This window comes from Vigna unguiculata, chromosome 3, assembly GCF_004118075.2.
Source record: "Vigna unguiculata cultivar IT97K-499-35 chromosome 3, ASM411807v1, whole genome shotgun sequence".
In the NCBI taxonomy this organism is placed as follows: domain Eukaryota; kingdom Viridiplantae; phylum Streptophyta; class Magnoliopsida; order Fabales; family Fabaceae; genus Vigna; species Vigna unguiculata.
In genome coordinates this window covers 22,899,107-22,910,446 of record NC_040281.1, presented here as the reverse complement: position 1 = coordinate 22,910,446, position 11,340 = coordinate 22,899,107, and the positions used below count along the sequence as shown (strand labels likewise).

Below are 11,340 nucleotides of genomic sequence, written 5' to 3'. Positions count from 1 at the left end.
AATGAATGGTTTAAAATTTTCTGTGCGAAAAGTCTACTAAGTTTTTCTATTTTCTCCTAGCTTTTTCAATAATATTTAGTTCTTAAGCTATTTTTAATACAATCTTGTTTGTCTCCTAACTGAACAAAAATGTTGGACTTTTTCTTTTAATTAAAAAACAACATTAAAATGAAAAGGTAAAGATGTAACAATAATGATTATTAGAATTTTCAAAAACACTTATATTTTTAGGTTTCTTCACCTTTATATTAAGTTAAAATCTATATAAGTAATTATCTGTGATTAGACAATAAGATAACATAATTTAATATTATTAGAGCATGATCACTACATTCTAATTTTTAAATATAAATTAAATTTTACTTCTTCAAAATATTTAAACTGTTGATTTTATTCGGGGTAAAAATTCATATGCTTTTACTCTTTACAATAATATTATTTTTCAGCTATTAAATATTTATATTAGATCGATGGAATTCTTATTAGCTAGAAAAAAATCGAATAACAATTTATCATTATATAGTAAAGTAATAATAAAATTAATGTACAGAGGGTGACAGTGAAGAACTATGGTGATGAAATTACCACAGTAGTTACGTCAAATGTTGAATTGTGTGATTTATAGTTGCTAACATATCATTGGCTCTTTGCACTGCCAACAGACACTGCAATTGCGACCCATCTTCCAATGCGCATTCGTGGGAGCAACTACAAAAGGATACTGTGAAGTGAGTTCGTGCGATTCTGCAGTAACTTGCCATTTTCGTTCGGCAAATCAGTTTCCACTTCACTCATCAAACGTCGTCGTTCTCCAGTTCCCAACCTTCTTTGCGTTGTGAGGTTTCCCCAATCAACAACAATGACCTCTGCTTCCTTCGTCAACTCGTTCACCTGTTCTTCGCGTGCTCCCACTCTCCACCCTTTCACCACTGTCTCCACCGCCACGTCACTCAGGCCCGGCAACGGCCGCTCTTCGAGACCACTCGTCACGAGGATCTCGTCGCCTTCCCTCGTTGTCTGCAAAGCTGTCTCCGTTAAGCCCCAAACTGAAATTGAGGGTCTCAACATTGCTGAAGATGTTACGCAGGTCAGTTTAACTGAATTTGCAAGCCTCTGAATGGGTTGCTGGAAATTTCTCCACCTTTTGTCATTTTCTTTGGGATACACTTGCTTAGATGAGTTGTTTAGATGCTTTTACCGTTGTTCTTAATTGGAATTGGAGGTCTATTTTATCTCTCGTTGGGTCTGTTCGGAGGGTTGGCATTTTTGGAAGAGAAAAATAAGAAGGAAATATTAAATTAGCTTTTGCATGAGCTAAATCTCATGCTCCATGAGATGAAAACCAGATTTTTGATGAAGCTATCAGTCAATAACTTTTACAAATTAGCTGAGGTATAAACTAATTTTTGATATTGAAGAAATGATTTAATTTTTTTTTTCTTTTTCCCATCTCATCAGTGCCTACGAAGAGGTTTCTCAAAACAGACACATAATCTATAAAATATAGGTTACCGAGGAGAAACTTCAATTCTGTTAACGAACTTTAGTTGTTTGATTTCTGTGTGTGAAATAACCTTCAAGGATAAATCTTAATTTTGTTTGGTTCTTTTTTCTGTTGACGTGGCACAGCTCATAGGGAAAACTCCAATGGTTTACCTCAACAATATCGTGAAGGGTTCTGTGGCCAATATTGCTGCAAAGCTTGAGATTATGGAGCCGTGTTGTAGTGTCAAAGACAGGTGAGAACTTGAATTTGATTAGTTGCTTGTTAAACATGTGAGATCTCTAATCGTGAATATCTCTTGACAGCACGAAATAAAGCAGAAATTATTTGGCGTTTTTTGTGACAAAGGAATGTTAATAAGATGATTTTTTAGGCGTACTCTTTAAAATGTGAGAATTGTATTTACTATTTGGAAGATAAACCAATTATAAAGAGTGTGTTGCTGAAAATGAAAATAAAATATGAAAACAGAAAATGTTTCTTAAACCAAACAAGTCCATAATGTTTCAAGTGACAAAATTAGCTGGTTTTGATTTTGTTATTCATTTCTTTGCTGGATTTTATTCTTTTTGTTGCTATTAGTTGAAGAGGATAGTTTTCAATAAGTATTGGATATCATTAAGTATCTTAAACCAAACAAGTCCATGTTTCAAGTGACAAAATTATCTGGTTTAACTTTGTTATTGATTTCTGTGCTGGTTTTTTATTATTTTTGTTGTTATTTGTTGAAGAGAGCCTTAAGTATTGGATTTCAATATGGATGTACATTTAACTCCTTTAATGGTTCTAGTAAAAGACACTTGATTATGTATCTACTATTTGGTGATAATTTCAGTTATCGTTAGGTATAAACTCAAAATTCATGAGGCTGATGCTGGTGCTTCTATGTGCTTGCATAAGTTATTTGGCCACATAATTTGCTTATTGGAGGTTTATTATTATTATTATTTTTTTCTTTAAGGCTTCCAATTTTTCATCTTGCAGGATTGGTTTTAGCATGATAAATGATGCTGAGCAGAGAGGAGCTATAACACCTGGGAAGGTATAAATGTGTCATAGTTGTGACTTATAATATTTGATTTCACTATAACTCTAGCTGCTTGTCAGACATGGCTAATGCAAACCACTTTAAAAACTTATTCTTTTGGCATTTGCTACTTAGGTATCAAATTTTTATATGATTCATCTTAGCAGTATTGCTCCAAAGTCACACATGTAATGCCTTATCAAGCATTAACTGAAGCTAAAAATAATTTTTTGGAAGTAACTATAAATTTTTAAAAATAGTATCTGACATAATTGACGTATATGGTGTATTATATCTCTATACTCCTGTGCTTCACCACTCTGCTACACCTTCCTGGTTGACTATAAATAAAACTAACTGTGCACCTTGTCAATGACTTTTTTATATTCAAACCAAAAAGTCGAACTTGTCCATAAGAACTTATAGGGGAGAAACATACAAGGAAAAAAAATGAAATGATCATTTTCGTAAGTTAAAATTAGTTTATGCATAAGCTAGTTTGTAAAAGATCTCTCATATTGTTCTTTAATCATATATGTTTCTACTTGTCCACAAGTTAATTTTAATTTATGAAGAAGTTTCACTTCATTTTCTTCTTCTTATTTGTCTATTCTAGGAGTCTTTATAGTGATGTTTGTCCAAATCCTTCGTCAAGAAATTATACTAACATACTTTGGTGTATGTTATGCTTTTATAATGTGACTTATGAGCGAATTTTTAAAATGTTGAGACTTTATATGGCCTAATGGTTTTAATGCGTTCATTATACAATTTTTTCTATTATCAAAATGACACTTTACACAACTTTGTGGGAATATTTACTGCTTTGACAATTCTAGAACTACAACTTAGTATGCACATTTTGTCAAGTCAAACATTTTTCTTACACGGTAGCAATGAGGCAGTGTTGTTTCCTTTACATTTATGCTGTAGTCTACAAAGGAGCTAGATGACATTTTTTTTGTGATTTAATTTATTGTCATATTAGCTGTGGCTATATAATTTTGATGTTGCTTGATTATTTTTTGTCTGAGTTAACTTGCTTCTCATGTGCATTTCAGAGTATATTGGTGGAACCTACCAGTGGGAACACAGGAATTGGTCTCGCCTTTATAGCAGCTTCAAGAGGATATAAACTCATTTTGACAATGCCTGCTTCAATGAGTTTAGAAAGACGAGTTCTTTTGAAAGCATTTGGTGCTGAGCTCGTTTTGACTGATGCAGCAAAGGGCATGAATGGTGCAGTTCAAAAGGCTGAAGAAATTTTGAAAAATACCCCCAACGCATACATGCTTCAACAATTTGATAATCCTTCAAATCCTAAGGTAAATTATAACAGCTTATTCTATGTTTAAGTCCATGAATCCTGTGTTCCTGGAAATAGGATTCTATATAGGGTGCACCATTAGCTCCAGCGTCAGAGTTAGAACTGTATGTTGTACAGTCGTACAAAGATTTGGTAATTGATAAGTCTTTTACTTATCTTTGGTTGGAAGCCTTATTTAAAGCTTCAATCATGAAGTCCTGGTTAATGGAAATGCAAAAGCAAATTTTTCGTTGAAGATAAATGCATTTTTCTCCAGCTACAGGCACCAAATAACTATCCCACCAGTTGCCTTTCCACCACATTTTGACCTCAGTCCTCCATTTTCTTATCAAGCCCATGAACATAATTAAAAGAAAATATTCATTCCTCTGTCTGAGTATGAGAGCATAACGAAGTTTCCCCAGAGATACTAATGAGCCTACTCCAACTCCAGTGCCCTTATGTTTCTATCAGCTGTACAATGTATTAGAATGTCCATAGCCATTTATGAAGTGTTGTGGCCGTTACACAGACAGACGACTATCCAGAGATAAAATGTTGCTTGGTTTGTGCAAGCTGCAAAAAATCATTATTGTTGATTACAGTAAGAACTGTTCTTCCACTGAAAACTTAATTTTAGAACCCGAGCGGGCAGCAATGAGGATCTCATCAATCTTGTTAGTGTTATTTATAGTAGGAACTGTTTTCCATAATGAATTATATTACCATAGAAACCAAGCTGGCAGCAATGAGGATTTAATCAAACCCACTCTTGGGTTACTTTCTCCCATGGGATGATGTCCTTGGTAATGTTACTTGCAATAAACCGTTTCAAATTACTTCCACAAGTACTTATTGTTGGGAAAAGCTTAATTTTATTTCAAACACTATTTCACTTGGCTTTACAAACTAGTTGTCTGTCTACAATCATTTTTACTGTTGATTGATGGTATTTAGTTGAGATAAAAGATGACATGAGATTATTATTTTTTAATTCTTAGCTTCTCTGTCTTTTCTGCTTGTGGTCTTTTAGAGGAGCTTCTTTTGTAATGTGCAAAGGAACTGCTTTTTCCTTTCCTGTGGTCTTTCTCCTCAATTTATTTTTCTGTGGGTTTTCAGCAAAACTTTATCATGACACATGAAACTCACAAGATTGAAGTTAGTTACAGGGTTCTCTAAAAGTAACAAAGTCATGTAGCCCAGTTGAACCTTTTTTATTTATTTTTTAATTTTGGCTCCTAAGGCCCTGTTTCCTAAAATTGCTACAGAAAAGAGAAGAAGTTGGGAAAGTGTTCAAATTGAGAGACAATATAACCAACTTGATCGAAATGTCCTACAGATTTAGGGTGATGTGCTGCCAAATGATCTGATATGCAAACTTTGATTCAACTATACAGGTTCATTTTGAGACAACTGGTCCAGAGATATGGGAAGATACAAGAGGAAAGATAGATATTTTAGTTGCAGGAATTGGAACTGGCGGAACTGTTTCTGGAGTTGGTCGATTCTTAAAACAAAAAAACCCAAAAATACAGGTACATCTTTGTCAATGGCATTGCCTAACCCAAATGTACCTAATATTATCAATGAATATAATGACGGAAAGGAATGTTCCATGCATAAAATACTAGGTGTAGGTGTATATCAATCTATGCACTCCATTCACTGCTCATGTCTTATCATCTGAAGTATATTTCTTGTAGAAAAGCTTTCTTTGTTGGGTCCTGTTAAGCTTTTTTTCATTATGTATCAGGTTATTGGTGTAGAGCCTCTGGAAAGCAACATACTTTCAGGAGGAAAGCCAGGTACAAAACCGGAAAAAAGTTTCTACAGATTCCAAATCCACTATTTTAATTTTAATTTAAGAAGTTGTATCTTTGCTGTTTTCTGCTGAACTACAGGACCTCACAAAATTCAGGGTATCGGAGCTGGTTTTGTGCCCGGGAATTTGGATCAAGATGTGCTTGATGAAGTTATAGCGGTCTGTTCTTACACTTTCCAGTTGTCTATTACCATTTATGTTATAATCTAATGAGTTTCTTTGTTTCCTAAACTGAGTGTTTTAAAATTTGGTACTAATTATTTTCAAAAGCAGAATTCGTTGGATTTTGAAATTTGAATCATAGTGTTTGATTCTGTTGCATGTAATTCTTCTGACAAACATGAATGCATTATTTGCACAACAAATACTTCTTGTCTACCAAGCATTTGCAAAAAAAACTAGACGAGTTGTACTTACAAATATCTACGGGTAAAACAAGATGGATACTTTTAATTACCAACTTCTTAATAGATAGGGTACGGGTATCACAATATCCTTAGGATACCTGCCATATATGTATATATATAATATATATATATATATATATATATATATATATATATATATATATATATATATATGTGTGTGTGTGTGTGTGTGTGTGTGTGTGTGTTTGTGTATATGTGTGTGTGTGTTTGTGTATATAATTTACATTTTACATCAGCTTCTAAAATCTACTTTTGTAATATTTAATTCCAAATTTAACAATAATGCCTTTATATCAATTGTTAATGATTTTTATTTAGGTACTTCTTTACAATTTAGTTGTTTTCTAAGATATGAATTTTATTTAAATTTATAACTTGTAGTGCAACTTATTTGAATTTGTTTTTTGAAAGGACTACTTTTACTTTTACTAATAATGTATGATGCAATTTTATTTGGACTACTTTAGGATAATTTTTTGAGTTTATACTTTAAAGAATAAGATTTAAATAATTTAATAAAAAATGTACAAAACAAATATACAAAATTAAGAAGCATCCATGGATATCTTATAGGATAAAATAATTTGCAAATAATTTTGAGGCAAGTATCCAATGGGTAACGTGGCAAAAAGTTTTCAGATAGAACGGGTACTACCCTTGTCACTTGATCTTGTTGTCATCTCCACTCTAATTATTTGAATATTGGTGTTAACCTGAACGAAAATGTTGTTGCTATCTTAACTCAATGTCCCCCATCTAGTGCCAAGTAGGTACTCAGTGTCATAATATTGTTGTATTTCCTATGATCATCTTTGCTTATCATGCAATGATCACAGGTGACAATTCTGGTCGAATAAATGTAATGAAACGTTTAGTCTCCCTTTCTAATTTTCCTTGTCTATTTCCTTGAAAATTTCAGTTCCTACTTAACCTTGTACAAAACTAGGTCCATCTTTGTTAAAAAGGGCAAAGGGATATTTATTGATATATTTTTGGTCATTGTACCAAAATGGGAAATAACGTCTGAAGATTGGCTCACTAAAATCTTTTCTAATGGTTCTTGAACCGTCTGGAGTAGACTATACCAGACAGTTGAGTAGATGATATGCAACTTCTACCATATGTAGTGGATAGTCTCAATACACTATCTATCTAGTCTCTTAGCATTTACTAAGACTTGAACCATCTGGAGAAACTGTTTAAGTGACTTTCCTGTCCACTAATGGGAAATACTGTTCACATGTTTTCCTCATTAGTTTAGAAAGTGTTTCACGTGAGTTAGTAATAACAGTATTGTATAAATAGGAACTTTATATCATCAGTTGTGTTGTGATTACGTTTGAGTTGTGCCTGATTGAGAGTTTGACTGAGAGTTTACTGCGAGAGAAAAAATACAAGTTGTAATCTGTAATTATAGTGATTATGTTGTGGACGGAGATTGAAGTTCGTGGACCCTTCAATTGAACCACATTTGTGATTCTTTCTTCTTCTTCTTTCGCTTACCTTCTACCTACTATGCTTGCGGGTTTCTGTTATCATAGAATGTTTGTGTGGTAGATGCATCTGTAGTGGGTTTGTTTGAGTTATTCCACAACTTAATGTTTAATACATTGTTGGTAACTTAGGTGTTTCCTTCTGATTTAGCACATGCATACTTGTAGTATTTAGTTGAATTATTCACATATATTAATTGTCATCTGTTACTGAAGTTTTAAGAACCTGATTTGTTGACTGTTTCATGGCAAGCTATATTGATATTCACAGTTGGGTTGTGAACATGTTATACTGCTATACACTGCACATATTAGAAAATAGAGATTATCTTTCATCCTGGACAGGAATGAATTATGCAAAATTGGTTACCAAGAAACAGAGAGTTTATCTTTCATGGGCATTTGGGTTCTAGACTTGCTTTATCTCTGTAAGCATTTGCTTACTCTACTGTCAATAACGAACATTTTTTTATAGACTGGCTTCTTGTTAATTCAGGTGATTGATTCTCTTTCTTAATTCTGGACTGGTATTTCCACATTTAGAGCTCTGTTCAATTGGTCAAATTTGTCTGCATGTGATATGGGAACGACCTGACCTGGATAGATACTGAATGTCATGATTTTCTTGATCTGTATTGTAATTAATATCCTCTTTTGTGAATTTTGTAGATATCAAGTGATGAATCAGTTGAAACTGCAAAACAATTAGCACTCCAGGAAGGCTTGCTGGTTAGTCCTTCATATTTTTCAACCCTTTGTGTATTTTAAGTTTCTTAATGTGTTTTGGTGTGCATGTCCTGTGCACTTACACACAACGAGACATGCCTGAGTTGGTTGAAACAATCATGCACAAGATCATGTTATTGAGTACACTCACCGTATTAAACGTTAGTTATATTCAAGAATGATACTTACCAAACCCTGTTGTATAGAGCATAAGAACATGTGTCTTATTTAGCCTGCACTTTTGGAGTTAATTTTCTTCAAATCTTGTCACACCTCAATTCTGATATCAATGTAAAGCTCATATGTGTTTGCTTTATACTTTGCCTCTTACATGTTAATTTCAATTGGAGAACAGGTGGGAATTTCTTCTGGAGCTGCTGCCGCAGCTGCATTGAAGGTTGGAAAGAGGCCTGAGAATGCAGGAAAACTTATCGGGGTATGCATATTTCCTACCAAAAAGATCAAAATCTATACATAGTTTGTATAAGGAATTTACTCAATCTAGAGAAGGATCTTTGCTGAATTTACAAAAGCATCATGCAGATAGAGTTCTCATTTTACCAATCTGATCATATTATGTTTTTTTCTTAACAACCTAACCTTCGAGATAAGATCTAGATTTTGGTTCTTGAGGACAAGTTTGTATTGTAGGACATGTTCACTAGTATACGATGTTATATAAGTATCCTGTTGCTTGCATTGTAGGACACTATAATTCGTATCCATTTAGCTTATACATGGTTGTCTTGTCGTATTTGCTCATCCTTATGCATACATGGTTATACATTGATTTTTCTGTGGTGTGTTCAGTGTGAATCCACCTAGTATTCAGGCTTAAAAGGCTGCAAAGGCTTTTCATTGTTTATTATGTACTTTTTCCGCTATATTGTGGGTTAAGTTTCTTTTCCCTTTCCTTTCTTTTATGGTTGCACAACTGGCCTGAATTATATAATTTAAAATAATTATTGAGGAATGGATGGTTTTTTGGTACGTAGCCAGAAAGAGATTCACTTACATCCGCATTTTTTCTTTTCTATTTGTTTAAATATTTCTCGTTTGTTGTTTTCTGCCCACTTTATCTTTTTCCCCTCTTAACGCTGCATATGATATTGAAATTTCAGTATTAAGTTACTCTAATTCTATTGCTTGCAGGTTGTCTTCCCAAGCTTTGGTGAAAGATATTTGTCTACTGTTCTTTTCCAGTCAATTCGAGAAGAATGTGAGAAAATGCAACCTGAGCCATGAATCGACTTTGCCTGTTAATGTTTCTTACACATTTTCTTCGAGTATCTGTATTACATGCCATACAATGTCGATGTTTCTTATTTTTTACCTTAAGAAATTAGATAAATTTATACAGGTCATTGATTTGACTTACAGCACATATTAATGACCCTTGATTGAATAAGAGTTTATTTTCTTCTCTCTTTGGGATAAAACTTTCAGATGTAGTAGGAATTATTTGTTTTCCTCCTTTTCATGTATGACAGCTTCGCTTTTATAAAACAATTGGTGAAATTGTTTATCTATTGCTTTTTGTGCATCTTTCCTAAGGGCTCTCACTCGTCTATTTTTTACCGGTAAAAGAAAGGTTAAATTACTGTAATCAATACATTATTTGAACTTGTATTTGTTTTAGAGGTGGTTCTATCTGTCTATTTATTGTAGAAAATTAACTGTTTTGAGTCATTTGACAGTTTGCACCAAGGATTGCTATAAAGGTGAAATATGAAAAATCCCTGAAAAGAAATACTTGAGAAGACCTATATGTTATATGTTGAGTTTGGATATGATAATTTGGAAGAGTAATTCATTTATTTGATGAGTTTAAAATTTTTCACACTAAAATGACTTATTTGAATAAAATAAATAGAAAGAAAATGAAATTTAAGAAATTTTGGAAGGTATTTCAAATGAATAAAATAGAAGAATTTCAAATTCCTTTAGAAATTTGAGTCTTCTAATCTTTATAAAAAAATCAATTAGATCTATAGTTTTTATTTGGTTCAATTTAGTCTTCTAATTTTTTAAAATGATTCAATTTGGTTATTTTGGTTAAATTGAGGATAGATTTTTGTTAAAATTAATATATCAAATCACTTTATTTCAAAAGTCCAAATATTCAAACTAATTTTATTTTGTAGGTGAAGTGATTTGATGTATAAATTATAAAGAAATTTTAACACCAATCTAATGAAAAGGACCTAATTCAATCATTTTAAAGAATTAGAGAACTAAATTGAATCAAAGAAAAATGAGGATCTAATTGAATTTTTTATGAAAATTAGAGGATCAAAATAAGATTTTAACTTAGAAAAAAAATTGAAATTTCATTCATTTTCACTCCACTCACGAAGGTCGAGCTGAGTGGGGTAGATTGAAGGCTCAATTGAGTTGACTTAGGCCGAAAACTCAGTGGAGTCAATTTCGACTAAAGAATCAACAAACTCAACTTAAGCGAAGAGTCGAATCAATTCAAATCGGATCACAGTTCAAGAAGAATTAGCTCGAGCTAAAGGTTGAGATGTGTCGACATGAGACAAAGGTTGAGACAAGTCAGTCGGATTAAAGGTTTAGATGAGGAAAAAGGTCGAGATGAGTCAGATCAAGTCAAAGATCGAGATGAGTCGATCGAGGATGAAGGTCGTGTCGAGTTTGATCGGGTTGAAGGTTGAGTCGGGTCGAAGGTCTAGGTTGAAGGTCAAGTTGAGTTGGTTGGGTTAAAAGGTTGAACCGAGTTGACTCAAATCGAAGTTTGTGTCGAGTCGACCTAAGTTGAAGGTTGTGCCGAGTTGGCCCAAGCCAAATGGTGATTCGAGTCAGCCTAGGCCGAAGGTCAAGTCTAGTCGATTTTGTTGAAGGTAGATGATGAAGGATCATCTCAGATTTAGGGTGAATACGAGTCTCGAACGAAATGGGTATGAACCCAAGAACGAAATGAGGGGAAAATAGAGGACACCGATTTGAGGAATTGCAGAATGGGAGGAAACCGCGCTACTTTGAGGAGATTCCAAGATAAGTGAAGAAGATACAC

General features: G+C 33.3%; 1 protein-coding gene across 1 annotated transcript; it reads left to right on the top strand.

The window, feature by feature from the left end:
* The first annotated feature begins 638 nt into the window (after window positions 1–638).
* Window positions 639–9,835, top strand: LOC114178071 (cysteine synthase, chloroplastic/chromoplastic-like). The gene is made up of 10 exons (XM_028063767.1): window positions 639–1,087; window positions 1,630–1,739; window positions 2,489–2,546; window positions 3,593–3,856; window positions 5,235–5,372; window positions 5,591–5,642; window positions 5,739–5,818; window positions 8,250–8,309; window positions 8,662–8,742; window positions 9,459–9,835. The coding sequence occupies exons 1-10, from the start codon at window positions 860–862 to the stop codon at window positions 9,549–9,551; spliced, it is 1,164 nt and encodes a 387-aa protein (XP_027919568.1). The 5' UTR covers window positions 639–859; the 3' UTR covers window positions 9,552–9,835.
* The last annotated feature ends 1,505 nt before the right edge of the window (window positions 9,836–11,340 follow it).

What these genes read in the sequence shown, in the direction of transcription:
- LOC114178071 (XM_028063767.1), top strand. Translation starts at nt 860, where the DNA reads ATGACCTCTGCTTCCTTCGTCAACTCGTTCACCTGTTCTTCGCGTGCT. An exon ending in ATAATCCTTCAAATCCTAAG is followed by an intron (nt 3,857 to 5,234) that starts GTAAATTATAAC and finishes TCAACTATACAG; the next exon opens with GTTCATTTTGAGACAACTGG. An exon ending in ACTTTCAGGAGGAAAGCCAG is followed by an intron (nt 5,643 to 5,738) that starts GTACAAAACCGG and finishes GCTGAACTACAG; the next exon opens with GACCTCACAAAATTCAGGGT.